The following is a 19,812-nucleotide window of genomic DNA, read 5'->3' on the forward strand; positions in this document are numbered from 1 at the left end:
GAGAAGGGAGTGGCACCAGCTGTGTGGCGGTCTCAGGGCAGGCCTCATCCTGGCCTGTAAACAGCTGGTTCAATTGCTCTGTAATCGCCAATAGCTTCAGCTGTTTTCTCTTTTAACCTCAGCTTTTCTTCACTGTTCTCACTTAAACCCACTGTTACCGTTCGCTCCTCTACAAAGGTGCGATGGGGAATTGTGTTTGGCTGAGTGTATATATACCGTGCCACACAGGTGGGTCTGGTCAGCATTGATTACTGCAGGGGATTCTGGGGCTTGGAGTTCTTTGCTCCAACCCCACCAGCTTTCATACTTTGCTGGCTGGGCCCCCTGCTGGTGGCTGACGGTACATGCTGCCTGCTCACAGTGCATCTGCTTTTATTTGAAGGATGATCAATAAAATAGATTTTTATTAGGTATTAATTTTTTTTTCTTTATGTACACAGATGATTTCAAATAATTACATCTGTCTGAGATATCCTTCTGTATTTTACATTAGTCCTCTATTAGCTGACTTTCAGATACAAAAAAAATTATACAGTCATAATTTTGAAATCCAGCACTATATGGTGTTACGGATATAACAACCAACTCTTTTTTTCTGTATCTTTTCTTTTTTGTGTGCAAGCCAGTGATCTCTTCTCTTATTCTAATTAGGGGTTTGAATTCTGAAATTGCAGTAAAAGTGTCATTTTGTGATGCATTTGGAGAAACACTTGTTATATTAGTTGTAGTTACTAATAATAGGATGTTGCCAATAATATGTTGTTTTTGCTAATAATAATAATAATAATAATAATAATAATAATACATTTGCTCAAAAAATGAATTTGCAGCGGGGGTGAAAAATTCTTGCAACTAATTTTGATTTTGTTGATATTAGAAATCCCCCCCAAAATAAATGTGTGCAACAAATTCTTGTGTTTTGTTCTATGGAAGATTCTTATTCTGCACAAGAGAAAAGTTCTGCCCAAGTTCTAAGAAATCATGGAAAGCACAATACTGTCAAGATATTTATGTATGTGAGGAGTGTGCGTAAACATGTAAGCTCAATCTATTCAATTATATTTTATATATACATTAAATAGTCTATTAGGCACTCTACCCTTAACATTATCATGCTGGAACAATATGTAACAAACAGGATGCTTGAGAAACTTTGAAAGATGGTGAAAGAAGGGAGAGTTTTGTGTTTATGTATGTGTGGATGTAGAAGAAAAAACAAACAGGAGGTCTCTGAGGTCATCTCTTGCTGTTTGTCTCTAATGTGATGTGACGTCACTGTACAGTATAAAAGTCACAGAACTGTGTGTCCCAAGTCCTCACAGTGTGCATCTTCTTTAACTTATGAGGGATGATCAATGGAAATGGATTTATTTGATTTTCAAAGAACTATTTTCATCACATGCACAAGGACTCAAGAAATTGTACATTTAGTTTTAACAGGACTACCAGTAATTTACAGATATCTATCTTTATTAGTTTAGTCATCTATCAGTTCACTTTTCATTCAGATTAGTTGAAATTTCCATTAAAATATAAATTGGGTTACTATATAACTGTATATAACTTCTCTGTTTCAGTAATCAGTCAATGGCAGACACCAATGGAAGCACTGTGAATGCTTTTGTTTATCAGAATGTTATCAGAGGGCAACTGGGTTGGGTAGCTTTTACAAAGCTTACAGTAGTAACAGTGCTTACTGTGGTTTCTGTTTATGTAAACTGTGTTATTCTCTATGCTCTGAACAGTAAGCGTGTTTTTAAAGAATCGTCACGCTACATTCTCTTTGCCCACATGATGCTTAATGACTCTGTTCATCTTCTTCTAACTTTTTTCTTGTTTTTATTTGCTGTGATCTTCGTCCAGCTGGCTAAAGCTGCCTGTTCTCTGATCCTTTTTTTGGATTCTGCAACATTTTACAACGCACCTTTAAACCTGGCTGTGATGTCACTGGAGCGCTATGTGGCCATATGTTTTCCTCTGAGACATGCTGAAATAGCCACTCAGAAAAAGACTTTCATTGCTATTAGCTTTATTTGGTTAATTGGCTCTGTGAATATTTTAATAGACATCATTACTGCAGCAGTTGTGGACCCTAATTCATTCTATGATAAAGTGATTTGCTCTCGTGAACAGTTGTTCATGCAACCTTGGCAGCCCGATTTATTCAGTGGGTTTATTGCATTTCTCTTTGTATCAGTGACTCTGATCATTGTCTTTACCTACATCAGCATTATGATCACAGCCAGGTCTGTATCCTCCAACAAAGACTCTGCTAAGAAAGCCCACAGGACTGTGCTGCTGCACTTCATTCAGCTGGGCCTGTGCACTACCTCTGTTTTTTTTAACACCATAGACAGGGCACTGTATATTGTGACAGGAAGTGACAAACCTCTCTTTTTAAACTTGCAATTTCTCAATTTTCTGTTCCTCCTGATTCTGCCTCGCTGTCTGAGTCCTCTGATCTATGGGCTGAGAGATGAAGCTGTACGGCCCTTATTCAAATATTATTTCTGCTACTGCTCAAGAAAATTTCAAACTGCTGTGAATGTACAGTGAATGCCTTATATTTCTGTAATAATATATTTTGCAAACATTTAGTAGACCACATGGATCATTGTTATAGTATTCAATCATCCTGGGATATTTCTTCCTGTAATGGCTGTTACAACATGTCATCTACAAAGGCTTTATTTCTGGGCGACTTTCAGTGACACCAGCTACATCTTTATGAAAAGATCAGTATAAGTATTTTTATTAACACTAAATGACACTAAATAACACTAAACACAAAAAACACCAGCATCACAGACACCACTTCTATAGCCATTTTCTTGCCATTCCACCATGAGGACCTACATGCAAGGACGTGAACGATGACTGCTCAGTTTGTAGTGACTCCAGCAGAACTGTTGTGTCTGATCCACACGTACCAGCACAACACAAACTAACACACCACCACCACCACCATGCCAGTCAGTGTAACTGCAGCACTGGGAATGACCCATCAGCCAAATATCACTCTATCAATCTGCTCTGTGGTGGTCCTGTGGGGGTCCTGACCATCGATGAACATATATAATAAATGGAGCTGAAATAATGGGCCAAGATAATTCCAAACAAGGGTGGTCATAATATTCTGATATGACTGTGTACTTTAGGCAGGTGGTCATTTGCTAACAGTAATTTTTAGATGAAAATGTCTGCACATTATTCACAATTACGAACATTATTAAAAACTGTAAAAATCCAAGAACTCACTAAAATATCGAACTGCAACATTTAACAAACAGGAGAAACTAATTACTACTGTGAGAGAAGGGAGGTGTGTGTGTGTGTGTGAGTGTGACAGAAAGCACAGAACAAATCTCTGAGGTTATCTAATGTTGTGATGTCACTGTACAGTATAAAAGTCACAGTATACTGTTCTCCAGTTCAGAGCATAAACTTCTCGCAATGTGCATCTTCTTTTATTTAAAGGGTGATCAATAAAACAAATTTTTATTAGGTTTTTTTTTCTTTACATACACAGATGATTGCAAATAATTACCTTAATTTGTCTGTCTGAGATATCCTTCTGTATTTTACATTAATCCTCTATTAGCTGACCTTCAGTAAATTTAGTGCAACAGTATATATTGCACATTTCTGTCTCTGCATCAGTCAATGGCAGATGCCAATGGAAGCACTGTGAATGCTTTTGTTTTTCAGAATGCTATCAGAGTGGAACTGGATTGGGTAGCTTTTACTAAGCTGGCTGTAGTAATACTGATAACTCTATGTTCTGTGTATGTAAACTGTGTTATGCTCTATGCTCTTAACAGTAAGCGTGTTTTCCGAGAATCTTCACGCTACATCCTCTTTGCCCACATGCTGTTCAATGACTCTGTTCATCTCCTTCTCTCCTTTGTCTTGTTTTTCTTGGCTGTGATCTTCCTCAAGCTGGCTAAATCTGTCTGTTCCGTAATACTTTTTTTGAGCACTGCAACATTTGCCAACGCACCTTTAAACCTGGCTGTGATGTCACTGGAGTGCTATGTGGCCATATGTTTTCCTCTAAGACATGCTGAAATAGCCACTCAGAAAAGGACTTTCATTGCCATAAGTTTTATGTGGGTAATTGGCCCTGTGAATGTCTTGTGTGACATCTTTACTGCAGCAGTGTTGGACAAGACTTTTTTCTATGTACAGATGTTTTGTGCTCGGGAACAGTTGTTCATACAACCTTGGCAGCTTGATGTGTTCAATGGGTTTAATGCGTTTCTCTTTGCATCAGTGACGCTCATCATTGTCTTCACCTACATCAGCATTGTGATCACAGCCAGATCTATGTCCTCCAATAAAGACTCTGCTAAAAAAGCCCAAAGGACTGTGCTGCTGCACCTAATTCAGCTGGGCCTGTGCACGACCTCTTTTATGTATGGCACCATAGAAAGGGCACTGTATATTGTGATTGGTAGTGGTAGCCTCTTTTCACACCTGCGATATCTTAACTTTCTCTTCTTCCTGATTCTGCCTCGCTGTCTGAGCCCTGTCATCTATGGACTGAGAGATGATGCTGTACGGCCCTTATTCAAATATTATTTCTGCCACTGCTCAAGAAAATTACAAACAGCTGTGAATGTACAGTAAATGCATTAGCCTACATTACTTGAATGTATGATCTTCTTAAAACATTTACGTCATTACATATTTTGATCATTATTATATTTGACTGTGCTGGAGTTTATTTCTGCTGTAGTGATTGTTACATGTCACCTAAAAAGGCTAGCTTTCCACACAATTTTGAAATCACTTTGTTGGTCACTTGCATAAAAACTAAACCTTTGTGTAACAATTTGGAAAAACTATTTTATAATTTTATTCAAACATTATTTTTAGGCATGTAATGTTATGTTATAGCAGGGACAGTCACAAAGGCATTGAGCTATTAGCATGTTTTCAGCATGGTGTAAAATACAGAAAAACATTGTCTTTAACATTATGTCAAATATAAATCTTAATCACAATACTATGTACATATTAAACATGACCTATTTAGTTAGTTATTAGCCTAACTCCAACCTAAACAAATGCTTGGGAATGAGAAAACAGGCCTATTTCATATTAAATGAATTATGTTGAAAATAGTTGCCTGATATTGCTGTCATAATGCTTGCTGGTTGGAATCCAGGTCTACAGAGTTGTGCTCCCCCTAGCTGCCTCTCTTAAGTCTTCCTCTGTTTAAGTCTCCTCCTTTTGGAAAGCATTACCTAGTGTAGGCATTAAAACATGCATTATGAAGGAGTCAAACTGAACCAGTTATGGTTTCATAAAGAAAAAGCTACATCTGTTGGTTGAATAAAGCATGTTCAGAAACATACCTTGCAGCTCATGTCACAAGCTAAAAAGCAGCAAGCTACAGCCCACAAACTATTCTGCAGCAGTTTATCCTGTGCATTGATCACTTGTAGCTGACCTGGCCATTGTGTTTCGCAGAGCCAAAGGGATAGCTGGCTGTGAGGCTGGAGCTGCTGCTGTCCCTAGTTTGACACAGTGGGTTGGGTGGGCCAAAGACAAGCTAATGCTGACCAGGCCAGACAGAGAGCTGTAGGAAAGTGTGCCACCAGTGAGCAAAGCCTGTTGTGTTTTCTTTTTGCCCACATGCTGTTCAATGACCTTCTCAACTTCTTCTTGTTGTTGTTCATGGCCCTGGCCTTCTTCAGGCTGGCTAAAGCTGTCTGCATTTTCAAGTGCACCTTTACACCTGTCTGTTTTGTCACAATTTTGGGGCCACATGCTTTCTTCTTAAGACAGGCTTAAATAGCCACATAGAAAATGGACTTGTGTTTATCTTTGTATTAGTGTCACTATTCATTTTCTTAGTCAACATCAGCATTATGCTCACAGCCAGGGCAGTGCTCTACAAGAAAGATGGATCTGTCTTTTTGACACAATTAGAGTTTCTAAACTTGCTCTTTGTCCTGATTTTGCCTCACTGTCTGAGCCCTCTCATATGTGGGCTGGGAGATTACGCTGTAAGGCCATTATTCAAAAATCATTTCCACAACTGCTGAAAATCCCACACTGTTGTGAATGCACTGTATGTCAGTATAAGGATTTCAACATATGGCATTTTGTTAATATTTATTAGATGTAGAGGTTTTTAATGTTATCATAGTATTATCATATCATGTCATAGTATCAAACCACACTGCTGGATCAGATGCTCCACGTATTTCTTTATGACTGGTGCAGTTTGTTTAGACATTGACCAACTGGCTCAAAAGTGTTTACATTTGCAATGAATAAGCTATTTTGTCAGGTTTTTGTAGGCAGTGTTTATTCTCATCTTCACGCTGTTGTAGTAGCCAGATCGGAGCCCGTCACAGTCATCAGTGCTAAACATTATATTTATTAGACAGTTGGTTCATTTAAGTAAAATTGTTTGCAAGCAAAAAGAGGAGAGTTTGCAGCTTGTATCAGTCCGCTCCATACCTGGTTTCATCTTGCCTTTGTTGTTGGGAGGTCTACTTGTTTCCTTCTTGCCATTGTAATTTTTCCCATCAGTGTGCCTGTAATGTAACTGACTCTTGCTCATGCTGTTCTTTCTTTTTGGGATTTTTAGTGATTCATTTTGTTTTACATATTGTTTCAAATGTGTATGTTTTGCTATGGTAAACAGTATAATAAGGTAAATAGTGTTATAATACAAAATAGTATAATAATAATAATAATAATAATAATAATAATAATAACAATTCTAATAAAAACAACAATAATAATTCAATTATTCAAATATCTTTTCTTTAATTTTCCATCTGAAAATCAACAATGAGCAACACATTGAACACAATATGATGCAGTCACTCTAAATACAACAAGCAAGGCAGTAGAGGAGAAAACAATTGTGTTGACAGAGAGGAAAAAAGAACAATAAATAAATTAACTGATAATTTCAGAAATATCAGGCAAGTTCACGGTTGGCATCAGATCTACATGTCCTGCTAAAACAGTTATGACAATCATAATAGCGATCATACCTAAATTCATACAAAAAAAACAAAAAGGAAAAAAACAAAGCAAAACAAAAAAAAAAACGATTTATGAATAAAATTTATGAATGAAGTGCTAAGGAAAGCTTGCAGCAGAGACACTGGCATGTTCATGGTAGTATAGCAATCCCCAGCGAGGAGTGAGACAGATGAAGAGGGTGGTTTCCATTAATCCTACTGCACCCAGGCTGCTATATGACGCTAGAAGAGTCTGTACATTGTCTTCACCACAATCACACAGAAAGAAGAAGAAGAAGAAGAAGAAGAAGAAGAAGAAGAAGAAAAAAAAACCCACGCCACCACAAAAACAAACACACAAGTTAATGTTAGACCACAAAAAAAGACATCGCCTGCCTTTTCTAAAAGTGGGTGATTTTAAAAGTGCTTCTCTTGGCCACACTTACCAGGGAAAGCTTTCTTTAAATTCAGTGAACTTATGCCGAACCATGAAGGTGGATAAAGCATCAGCTACCTGTTAAAAAGGATACAGCCAGTGAGTTTAGCTACACATATGCAAACAAATGCAAAGGATTAAAAGAAAAAGCCAAAACGTTTAAAACAGGATGTTTAAATAAATACTTGGTTATAAATATGCAGAAAAACAAAGATGCATTCATGAGAAATTCATCAGAAATACTACAGCAGCACACATAAAAAAGACATACTTTTTCAGGTGCATCCTCGTGAACAGCATGGCCACACTGTGGGAGAACCTGCATCTGGAATTTCCCTAAAGAAAAATAAAAACAAATAAAAAAAATAAAATAACACCGGTCAGATCAGTATAACCCTGCTAATCCCTACAGTGCTAATACTATATTACTGGCTTACCCTGCATCTGCCCTATGGTTAGGTCTTTATCCAGTCTGTCAATACCTGAGGAGAAAAAGCACACATTAACATGTGGTAAGAGGCCTTCTTTATTTCAGTGCTGTAGAGTCTGCAGAGTAGGAGAAGTGGGCCAAAGTCTTCTCACCAGCCAGTAGCAGTAGCTTTGGCACAGGGCAGCTTAGGAAAAGAGAAGATAGGCCTCTGAACCAACCCTCCCAGTACTTCTCTGTCTTGGACAGCTCAATGCGCCAAGTGTACAGGCTCTCTTTCTTTACCTGTGGGGAAATAAATCACACACAGACAATCTTTGCTTTACAAATCCAATTGTTTGCATACACATACTGGCATAATGCCAAGACACATCTGTACTTCAAAGCCTCTGTAGAGGCAACTGCAGAAATAATGCTTCTTGGTTTAGGGATCCCAAACTTTTGCCTTAAAAACCTTGGTCAGTGATTTCAGCACAATGAATCAACAGCCTTGTTCCTCACTCACAGAAAGGACAAAGGCAATACAACCCTTCAAAAAGCCAAAAGACTGTGCAGCAAAAATAATCACATATCAAATGTTGCATTTTCTGTGAGCATAAAACCAAGTTTAGCTATTAGGAGAAGTATAATAGTTGTTTTAACAGCAATTAACAATAAATGCACACCACACACAGAGACATGGAGTGCATTAATAAGTCAATTAAGTTTAGAATCTTGTGTGTTTCTGTGGAAAACTCAGTTTCTACCTCTTGGTCATCTTCTTTCTTTCGTTTATGGTTGGACTCGCCTCCTTCCTCTTCCTCCTCCTCTTCCTCAATTATCCCTTCACTGATACTCTTCGAAATGCCTGGACTATTCAGTGGCTCCTCACATCTAAAAATAAAAATGAATTTTATACATCGCATATTTGGGGTGAGCTATAAGGTAAAAATATTCTCATCATATTAAACATCCATACACACTATTTGCATATTTCACAATATCAAAATATTCTGACATGCAGGAAAACACGTCGGGGAGCTATTATTTCCATAGGGTGTTTAAAGGGTTAATACAGTCAATTCAAATGCAAATGTGCTGCACGCCATCCAACTAAACAGGACTAATTATAGTCTTTTCAATGAAATGTAGGTTAGTGTTCTTTAGGCACGGATAGTATCTACGATTTGCTGAGAAAAGTATATTGTGTGTCACGTTTACCATATTTATTGTAATATTTATTTACGATACAAGGAATTATTCCAAACTTCAAAAATGTAGCAAGCACTTACTTTTTCACTTGTCCAGCCATAGACACACGTGCAGACTCAATGTTCCTGATCTGTCCACTTTTCACACTGACACAAAATAAAAACAATTAGTGGAAAGTCCAAATTGTGACACTGGATTTTGTTTGTGTATAGGTATAATGTATAGCAATACGGCTGTGTACCTCCACTCAATAGCATTCTCCACGGATTTAAACGTTTTGGGTCGACTCCTCAAAAAATTCTGCATACTGTTCAAGGCATCCATTGCTGTACCTAAACAATTTCCCAAACAAAGGCAATCAGAAACCCCTTTGCTATGCTTGCGGAAGGTATACGGTTATTCTGAACATCTACAGTATAACCGTATACCTTCAAACAAAAAATGGAAACAATAACTGTAAAACCTTAATAAATATTGAACATTCAGTTGTCAAGTGTGGGTCACTGTGACTTTAGGAAACATAGATGTAGTACATGAAAGAGAACGGTTGCAACGAAAGTTGCACTCAAAAGTCTTGTGATGTAAGTGCACCTAAAAAACCTGGACACATTTGTCATTTCCACCATGACTTCCCAGTCACTGCCTTTCAACCTCACAGCTGTAGACAACAAGAGGCAAGGACACCCGCAAAAACGCCTATTGTGGAGCTTCATTTGATCACTTGATGAAAGGGACAATGCATCCACTCCGGCTGAGACACCCTACCTTCCACCACATCAATCACGCAAAGCCCAAGCAGCGATGGAACGTGATTGGCTGCAGCAGTGTGAACTGCTATTGCTCCTCCCATGCTGTGCCCAATCATCATGATTGGGGGTGGGTTTTCACCATAGAGAGCTTCCACAACTTTGCCAATATCCCTGTATGACAATACAGTACAAACATTAGACTTCAAGAACATGAGCTAATAGGACACTACTTTAGAAATTGTCCATCAACTTACTTGGCCATAGTCTCAGCGGACAAGTCTTCTGAGTTTTTCACTTTTGTGTCTCCTAGGTCAGACATAAAGAGTGCACATTTAGAATTCAGTATACACAGAGGCAACTGACCATTTCTGAGGAAATGGCTTAATGGTCACTCACCGTGTGCCCTGAGGTCCATGGCTACAACCCGACAGTTAATCCTGCTACAGATCACTCCCTGAAAAAACAAATAACCAGTGATAAGTATGAAGTTTTACTCCAACTACAGTGTACTTACAGACTGTTCCATGGGAAACGCTGATGAAACTAACAGTGAATACAGCCCAGGAAAGGGCAGAGTGGCCACCTCCATGAAGCAGAAGCAGCACAGGGCCGTGAGATCCACTGCTGTAGATTCTGAAGGTGTGCAAAGGAGTCAAGGTGTAGTGAACAGGGCAGGCTGGACATAAATCACATTAAGTAAAAGCAGGAGACGACATTAACACCACATTTCTGTAACACTGGTCAATTAACCATCAAGACTTCATCACAGTCAAATGAAGGATATGTCTTTGCCGTTGTCATTTTCCACTTCCACATCTTCCATGGTTTCAAAATACTGACTCCAGGGCAGGGGAGAGAAGTCTCGCTTTCTTCCAGGACTGGATGCCATAAACAGGGGTGAAAAAAAACAAGCTGTATTAAAACATATAGACCCCTCACTGGCACAGGTCACTTAGATCAGCCAGGCTATCACAGCTATAGAGGCTATAGATGAGTAGGTCAAGTACGAGTAAGATGACCAGCGTTTTAGACAAAGTGAGTCGTGATCAATTGTATACTTTGACGGAGGGCAAATAAGGGGGATCGTTTTGAAGGCAAGCTTGAGGAAGTGTGATGAATAATATGGCCCAAGTTATTAATATTAGCTAGCTTCCTACAGAAAGGCACCGTAGCCGGGTATTAGCATGTCGGCAGCTATATGCATCTATACGTATTATGTATAACAATCTATATATAGAGCACAATAAAGCGAAATCTGGCATTTTCAGGAAAGTCGTGACAGTGTGATTAGTTTGTAATGGTGGAGAGACGAAAAGGTAGCTAGCTTTACTGGAGCACAAGCGAGAAGTGTCTAGCTAGGTGAATTGCACGGTAACTATACAGAAATGTATTTATAGTATTTATAGGCGACCAGAGAGGTGCATTCATTCCCAAACTGTAATATAAACTCACCCCATTCTCATTTTAGCACCCGACTGCAAACCTCCTGCCATCGGGGGTCTGGAGGCTAACAAATTCAAATGCAACTGTTTCTCCATTCTGTCAGCGGCGCAAAGACCTTCCTCTCGAAGCGAAAAGCCTCTCCTCTTCGTTGCACCATATGACACTTCACTATGATCAACTTAGTCTTACCCCACAAGTCGGAATCGGTGCTAGTTAAAAGCTAGTTTATACAACAGCCTCGGACATCTAGATCCACACACAAGCGCAAGTCTCCACCCACCCACAGGCGTTTTTCCGTGCTGCATTGTGGGAAGACGATGCGAGGAGCCGCAGCAATCCTGTGGAACTGAACGACGCTATGCACACAACAGCACTACATTTCCCAGAATGCATCTCGCTTAGGACCGCAAAGACGCGAGGCCGCTGAAAAAGGATGACGTAATTGTGTGGTGACGTTCATAACGCCTCTGCTCTCTCACCCCCACTCCCACTCCCACCCCCACCCCCCGCGCGGGATTTGCCCCACCATTTTAATCAGAGGCTTCCCCAAACTCGAGCACAGCAGAGCTCGACACTGGCTCATAATTAGTGATGGGTTACACTGCTGAAATCAGGCTTGTCGAGTAGATAATCAGCAGGTGGGCCCGGAGGTATAAAACAGAGCCATCAGCCATCAAAGCAGAGTCCAGATTAAGGACAATGTCTCAGCGAGGACTTTAAGGCTCATGTTCTTGCCTAGTCCTCAACAGAGACACACTGTGTTCAGTAATGATGCGTCCCAGGCAGCTTCTCTTAATAGGAGAATGTCTCGTGCAAATATATTAGCTAAAATTAACAGTTTTCAAGGACCTGGTAAAGTGCGACACGTGGTGGTGAGAAGGCCAGTGAGATGGCTAGTTGCACAATGAAATGTCTATTTTAAAAGTCTCATTAATTTTAACATCTGATGTTCTGAATGCAGACTATTCTTGCAATCCAGTGTCAGTACGTCAGGACACAGGGCATCATTATTATATGAAGCATATTTATCTCCTCCATTCATTTAAAATGCTTATTTAAATAGTACGTGTGACCATGACCATACCATGCCAAAACCTTGTATTACTATATTTTTGTCATTTTTCACTTTTTATTTATTTTAAATCTGGCAGTTGGTCAATAGAGATTATTTGGCATTAAATTTTTTTACTCTGATTTTCATTGAAAGTTAAGCATGTTTTTTTTTTCTTCTCCTGTAAAGTGACTGTTAAAGGAGAGGTTTTGTGTGACAGTGACTATATGTGTGTGTGTGTGTGTGTAATATATATATATATATATATATATATATATATATATATATATATATATATATATATATATATATATAATTAAAAAAATAAATAAAAAAAAACAGAAGATCATTGCAGTTTTGCAAATACCACATAAAATCTGAGACCAGAGGTGTTTCTCTCCAGGTTGTTTTAATAGTTGTTTTTCACTCTCATGAACAGAAGGTATTTTCAGGGCGGGATTACTGGTATTTGGTGAAACAAAATCAAATAAATAATATCAACGAAGCACCTTGTGGTTCAAAGGCATGAATGTAAATATGCGTGAACTACATTCAGTAAAAACTTCTTTCTTTCAAGCACATGCGCCAGTCATAGAAAATTCTAACGAAAATTGTAAAAACCTACTTTGAAGGCTCTAATCATAAAAAAAAAAAGAAAAAACACATTCACAGTTCAGCGAAATAAAACAAGCATGAAATCTGCCACTGCAGGAACCGTTTCCCTTTTAAAACATATTCAGACGCTTTTCTGCTTGGATAGAAAGGATCATCCCGGTGCAATCCCAGCAACCCAGAACGCAACACTGTTATTAAACATCCTGTGGGGCAAATCACACTCAAACCACAGAAACAAAAGGAAACCAAAATATCAAAACTCACAAACGGAGCAGAGCTACAGTAAAACACATCATTATCATAAAACCAGAATTCAAAAGGTGGTTGTCTGCAGTTTTTCTTGACTCTGAGACAGCTCGTCTTCAGAGGCGGGAGGCAGAAAGGACGCTGAGTCACCCTCCAGGCTTCAGTGTCATCAGCAGCGTACCACTCACACATCGCACCACAGCGCTCCCTGGAGGGCCTAAGCAGAGCAACCCAACAAACAAACAAACCAACGAAACAAAAATACAATCTCTGTGTAATCACAAACATAAAATAAGAAATGATGTCTAAAAAAAAAAAGGATTTATTTTTTGGGCATGGAGGGACAGTAAAAACAGTGCATGGAGAGATGCGTGCATGTCTCCCCTCAGTGCATCGGAGGGTGAGTCTTCACATTCCGACAGGCTGGGCTCGGAAGGGTAGGGGCGTTACTTCTTCCAGATGGTGTAGAACACCCAACTGAGTCAACATATTAAGGACGAATTCCAATAAATAGGGAAGAAGTGTAATTATTAGCCAAAGATCAGATGCTTCTGGTTTCAGTGGACATGGCTAGTTGTAAACTGGAGGATTTAATGCTGAACACAAAGCAATTGCAGGGCCTGCTGACAGGGGTCTGGAACTGGCAAAGTCCAGAATTACGCTACCCGTTAAAAACAGAACTTATCCAGTTTTCCATTCCAGGCTAATTTTCTTGCCGTGTGTAAATGAATTTAATAATATAAAAACAGGTCCAAAGGCCACTGACTTTTATTAGTCAGGTTGACCACTGAGTAGCACTGTGTCCGAATACTGTTTCTGTCTGACCAAAGTTCAACTCTGGTGCTGTGTCCCTGTGTGGAGGAGTAAGCTTTAAGAGTTACTGAATTTAGTTGTTTTTTCTATGTTTATCAAGTTCAGATATTCAGGGCTGAAGTCTGCTTGAGTTGCTAGGGGAGGGGGGCTGGAGAGAGCTGTAAGTTTTTTTTTTGTCCCAGCCCAAGAGATTTAATTTAGTTTAAATGGGAGAAGCCAGGAAAATAGTCCAATGGCAGCTTACAGTTGAAGAAAATATGCAGTATGCATGAGGCATTTTGTGAAATTGGATACTAAAAAGGCAAGAGAGGGTTAAAAAAAGAGCAATAGAAGAAAAAGAAGGGGGGGAGGGGCAGGTGTTGTCATTATCAGACATTTTGAAGCAACATTATAGAAACGAAACAAACACCTAACCTCATTTCTATAACCTAGTGACCAAAAATGATGACCTAACCCATGTTAGTTTTCATTTAAACTAATTTAAACTATGCAGTTGTCTAATTACAAAACATTTTTAGGAACAATTAACGGTGTAGTTAGCTAGTTTGACCACTGGGTGACACTGTCCAAATGCCACATCTGATGCGCCATAATAAACTGGATTGCACAGCATTATGAATGGAAACAAATTGAAACAAAAATACAGTCCAGTACTATGCCTAATTCCTGTCTAACAAACTGATCCTGTGTTGTGCAAAAGAGTCAACTATATAAGCCGGTTTCCTGGACAGGCATTAAGCTTAGTAGTATAATTTGCTGTGTTGTTTCTGAATGTGCTGTAGCTTTTGTTCTGAACTCCCTGTAGTTTAGAATTTTCTGTGGCGTTTCTGAATTACTTGCTGTAATGTTTATGTAAAGTTTCTGAATTTTCTGCAGTTTCTAGATTTGCTGACATGTCTTTGGATTTCGAGCTACTGTATTTTGAGTTCTCTTACTGTTGGAGCTACATACTGCAGGGTGGCAGATCACCAATACTAGGATTGGGCACCTCTGCTCTATTCTAAAGTCCAGAACTAATGATGCAGCAATACTGCCATAGATTTTTTACTTTGAAGGATACAGCTCCATATAGGAGGGAACACACACCACTTCTTTGGAGAAGTCCACTTTGCATGAAAGCCTTCCCAGCAGCTCCTCATACTCACTAAGCGCCTCAGTGAGATTCACACAGTTGCCCTGTAGAAAGTGCATCATTAGTAAGTCATTTCAGAAGAGACTATCCAAGGAACACAAATTGCAGTAATTTTTAATAGCGTCTAAATAAACCCCTAACCTGTGTAAAGTATTTGCCACTAGGTCGAAGAACTTTGATTGACAGGTCAAGAATGAGCCTCAGGAATTCCCATGTTGACTCTGCAAATATGTTTTAAGTCATAAATCCATACACTACTCATCAAAATAAATTATATTAAAGAGAAAGCTGGAATTTAGAGAATACTTGTACAGACTCAAAGCTTTGAAATCGTGTGGATTATAGGCAGCATGAGGCATACATGAACAAAACGAGCATGAAAATCAACACCAACCCTCTTCAGGTGCTGTAGAGATAGGGACTGCAGTTAGGTCATTAATGACGTAATCAAACGTCCTTCCCTCTTCCACAAACTTTTTAAGGACCGGAACACAGTCCTGCACCAAAACCTATGAAGGGGAATAAGCAGAGCAGAGAAAAAAAAGAGCAGTGGTACAGCAGTAAGATTATGTAACACATTACATAAGAACCATAGATGGACTGTTAGGTCTGTAGCACCAACTAACGGCTGGAACGTCTAGTAACTTCCACCAATTGATTGCAATGCTATCTGTTTCACCAGCAGGAAAGCAGGCATCTATTTATAAGGCCAGGTCCCCAACAAAAATGCGCAGTGGCACGGGGAAGTGTGAATGTGGTCATGTGTCAAGAATGCGGATTTTGATAAATACAAACAGAATACAACAAAGAACCCAAGCTGAGCTTAATAAACAGTTTAAATGTTTAACAGGCCAGGGTCTGATTAATGAAAAGTTGGTTTACATATTTAGTCATATTTATCAGTCAACAAAATATACAATAGCATTTGAAAGGCATCTGTTTTTTACCCTTAAAAACCCTTAAAAAAGGGTATATATTATATATATATATATATATATATATATATATATATATATATATATATATATATATATATATATATATATATATACACACACACACACACACACACACAGAGACACACACACATTTATAAAGCAATAAAAATAATAACCTAACATGCCACCACCTTACCTCATAGCAGTCCCCTTTCAAGTTATCCAGAACATTCCCACAAGTCTTCCTCATGTGCTTCCGACATCCGTCAATCACCAGCTGGTCAATTTGCAGGCTTCATTAAGGAAAGCATACCATATTCTCCTACATGCACCTCAAAGATTCAAGGCATGTATGAGTTCTGGCCTAAGGAGTATTACAGTGCCCCAACACCTCAGGATTGTTAATTAGGTAATTAGTTTTATGTATGGTATAGTTGCCTACATTCTGCTCATTTGCTTTCATGTAACGTGTCTGCTTAAAAGTAAATGGAAGTTTTAAAGGATATTTCAACCATGGTGATCATCTTTGGTTTGAGCTTCACTGCTTCACTGAGGATGCCTCCATCTCCTCCACCAAGGATCAGCACCTCCTTCCCAGCATAGCGCTCCCTGCCACTGCCCATGATGGCCTGTGTGTAGGGCAAATCGCTCTCTGCTAGATCTACGGAAGTTATCACACAAACATGTCCACATATTTGTACCGGTTGCACAAAGAAGCAACAGAAGTAAACTTGCAAAAGTCAGCCACTGAAACTTACTAACGTCTCCATTGAGGATGAGGATATTGCCAAACTGTTGTGAGTGCAGGATTTTGATGTTCTGGTAAGCAGAGTCCTTCTCATACACAACTTTATCAATGTCATACTCTACAAGCCTTCCATCAGCTGTCGGCCAGTACCTGTCTGCCTCTTCACCTCGCCGCAGCGCAGGGAGCCTAACCATAACATACAGTCAGAAACATATCAACATCACATAATTCATCCTGTACTTTTAGAAATCAAAATACACTTTCTTTACACCTTACCTCTTGACCCTTTGGATATTTCCATGCAGGAGAGTCCTCAGTTTCTTCTCCAGTGCATTCAGTAGCTGTAAGCAAACAGAGGTTGCATTGACATTAGTTATACATTATACACCAAGTCTAAAACATTTTACATTGAGTCTCATACAAAGTAGAGGACAGTCTGCCTTCTTTAATAAAAGTAATGTAAAGGGTCCTGATGATTTATAGACAATAAAAATATAGTTTTCTTATAGTATTGCATTTGCATTTCTTGTAATCACAGGTATTTAACATTTTTTAATAAACATACAATACATTTCCTATTAAGCTGAACATGGCTGTTGTGTGCCACCACTGTACTAAGGATCAATGAGCTGTATGAGTCAGAGAGACTACAATCACATGAAACAATCATGTTTTTACTATATATAATACTTTACAAGTATAAAATACTATATAATACATAATATATACTATATATAATATAATATAATATTATATATATATATATATATATATATATATATATATATATATATATATATATATATATATAATTCCAGGATGACAACTGTAGGGTGTATAGATTCAAATCTGTGGGTGACCAGTTCAAAAGACAAATGATTCAAAATGATCAAAATGACCAACAAAATCATCAGACTTCAATTTTCACCAGCAGGTTAAATGCTGAAAATGGAAATGCATGAAATCTAGCTGTTTTTTTTGTCTGGTGAGCTTATTTATGAAATACCATCTTAAATGTTGGAGAGAGTTGTACAGAAACACCACTTACATTGTCCACTTGTGATAGATCATCCCCTTCACAACACTGCAGGTCAAACGTCACCAGACCATGAGAGTGCACTCGCAGGACAGCAAATCTGTAAAAATATTCAAATAAAAAAGCAAGGTTATATATATATATATATATATATATATATATATATATATATATATATATATATATATATATATACATACAAAAAATAGAAATCTTAATCAGGAAAAAGTATAAAAAGCAATGTTATTTGTACATTCAATATGGACTAAATTCACAATGCATCATTTTCAGTTAGCCAGGTAAACTCCTGACCAGGAGACTGACCAGTTGTCTGTGCCTATTGGACAATCCTCATTAATAGCTCAAGTTATCTGGCTAAACCAAGAAATCCTGCTTCGTGACAGAACTCCCAGCACAGGCCTGACCAAGGCTTTCCTACTCACTGATAGTTTTTTGATCACTGGACCACCATCACAGCTATGCAGGGTGGTAGTGGACACAGAGAATTTTGCCCCAAAGTGGTCCTGCCCAGGCCAGCTTCATCCCAGCTTAGGCCAACACAAAGGCTCACCAGCTGTGTTTACCACAAGTCACACACAAAACAGGAAGTTTGTGGCAAAGCCCTTAGATCAGATGCACAAAGCCACTGAAATGGCCCTGTGCTCATCTAACGCAGCCCATTGTTGAGCAAAGGATGCACTTAACTGGCCAATCAATAGTCATCCTAAAGAGTGCCTGAACACAGGAGCACACCTGGCGTTTTCAGTGGGGGGACCGGGGAGGGGAGGGCGCATTTGTGCACTCAGGCATGGATGCGTTCATCATTATTGTCTGACTCTGGTCAGTTAGCGTTGACATTGTGCTTAGCTGTTAGAGGAAAAATGGAAACCCTCTGTGGAATGGCTGAAATATTTCCCCCTGGGCTTCTCCACCGACCCATGACTCATCACTGGAAAATTAAACATTTAACCAGTTTAACTTCTTACACAGATTCAGAGAGAGTTTATACATTGTACAAGTGTGCGGTCAAATGAAACCAAATCAAGGGTACCTGCTGAAGTCTCTTAGCCCAAAAAATATGGATAAGTAATAATAAAAAAATAACGTGTCATGTATTTGTGGCAGACTTCTTTACAGTCCAACTGTCTGGACTTTTTAAATATTGGCCTTTTAGTAAACCTGAAGCTCATACAGTATGGACTAGGTGAACACACAAAACAGACCAGCACAAACTCAAGCACAGTGTATGTCCAGATTATTTACATCACATACATGCAACCTTGCTAATATCGGATTTGAAAAAAACAGGATTGCTGGCAACTACTGGGTCCTGAAAAAAAGATCTTAATCCACTCCTCTGAGAACATAAGCCACAGCTGAGAAGCCTCCACAGGAAGGCCTGCTGATGACCACAGCAGTGGATGAAGGCACCTACCTGCCATTCTTGCCAATGAAGGTAGCCAAATATCCATGTCCCTCTGTGTCATGGACATCTCTGTCATTTCCTGCTCTTGAAATATAGACTGCAGGCCACGCGCAGTTGCAGTGTGGTCAGCTGGAATGAAAGATGACAAACAGATGAAACTCATGGCACTAGATTAACAGTCTCTCATCTGTGCCCTCTTTAAATTTCTCTTAAAGAGGGAGATTTAGTGCTGCTGCCTCACTGACCCTGATGGCAATCCCAGCCTCTAACCTTGTGCAGCCTAATCTCTCGGATCTACTTGTGTGTGTGTGTGTGTGTGTGTGTGTGTGTGTGTGTGTGTGTGAGACTCTAGCTAAGACAGATAATACTGCATCACATACCATGTTATTAAGAGTACTGTAAAATGCTTTGTACATTGTCCGTTTAACAAAAGACACTGTCACAAGGCAGCTTTATAGAGACTCCTAAGTGTGCAAGTAACAGTTAGGAACAGCAGGGACCGCCCTCAAATTGAGAGGAAGAGGCCTTGAGAGGAACCAAGACTCCAAAGGGGAACTCATCGCGCTCTGCTC

General features: G+C 39.1%; 4 protein-coding genes across 5 annotated transcripts in view; 2 read left to right on the forward strand and 2 right to left on the reverse strand.

Annotated features, from left to right (window-relative positions):
• Window positions 1–1,587: 1,587 nt before the first annotated feature.
• On the forward strand, window positions 1,588–2,556 carry LOC140539588 (odorant receptor 131-2-like). Its single transcript, XM_072662323.1, has one exon. The coding sequence runs from the start codon at window positions 1,588–1,590 to the stop codon at window positions 2,554–2,556; it is 969 nt and encodes a 322-aa protein (XP_072518424.1).
• Window positions 2,557–3,663: 1,107 nt separating this feature from the next.
• On the forward strand, window positions 3,664–4,629 carry LOC140539556 (odorant receptor 131-2-like). The gene has a single exon (XM_072662290.1). It carries the CDS (start codon window positions 3,664–3,666, stop codon window positions 4,627–4,629), a length of 966 nt encoding a protein of 321 aa, XP_072518391.1.
• Window positions 4,630–6,761: 2,132 nt separating this feature from the next.
• On the reverse strand, window positions 6,762–11,526 carry ppme1 (protein phosphatase methylesterase 1). Of its 2 annotated transcripts, none has more exons than XM_072661646.1 (14): window positions 11,245–11,526; window positions 10,575–10,670; window positions 10,341–10,431; window positions 10,189–10,246; window positions 10,047–10,098; window positions 9,809–9,963; window positions 9,285–9,375; window positions 9,124–9,189; window positions 8,599–8,725; window positions 8,008–8,137; window positions 7,863–7,907; window positions 7,697–7,761; window positions 7,436–7,503; window positions 6,762–7,253 (listed from the first exon to the last, which is right to left on the reverse strand). In XM_072661646.1, coding segments are annotated over exons 1-14 (1,131 nt in total). In that variant the 5' UTR covers window positions 11,331–11,526; the 3' UTR covers window positions 6,762–7,252. The 2 variants fall into 2 exon arrangements, with proteins under 2 accessions (XP_072517747.1, XP_072517748.1); XM_072661647.1 differs by having other exon boundaries at window positions 10,376–10,431; window positions 11,245–11,335.
• A 1,152-nt stretch (window positions 11,527–12,678) lies between these two features.
• The window catches only part of sms (spermine synthase), an 8,704-nt gene continuing 1,570 nt past the window's right edge, over window positions 12,679–19,812 (reverse strand). The window contains 11 exon segments of the mRNA XM_072661627.1: window positions 12,679–13,624; window positions 15,021–15,136; window positions 15,234–15,313; window positions 15,487–15,601; window positions 16,227–16,314; window positions 16,535–16,691; window positions 16,789–16,964; window positions 17,055–17,119; window positions 17,827–17,914; window positions 19,250–19,307; window positions 19,310–19,369. Of these exon segments, the coding sequence (XP_072517728.1) occupies window positions 13,594–13,624; window positions 15,021–15,136; window positions 15,234–15,313; window positions 15,487–15,601; window positions 16,227–16,314; window positions 16,535–16,691; window positions 16,789–16,964; window positions 17,055–17,119; window positions 17,827–17,914; window positions 19,250–19,307; window positions 19,310–19,369 (1,034 nt within the window). The 3' untranslated portion in view covers window positions 12,679–13,593.

The sequence above is a fragment of the Salminus brasiliensis genome, chromosome 18, assembly GCF_030463535.1.
Source record: "Salminus brasiliensis chromosome 18, fSalBra1.hap2, whole genome shotgun sequence".
Taxonomy (NCBI): domain Eukaryota; kingdom Metazoa; phylum Chordata; class Actinopteri; order Characiformes; family Bryconidae; genus Salminus; species Salminus brasiliensis.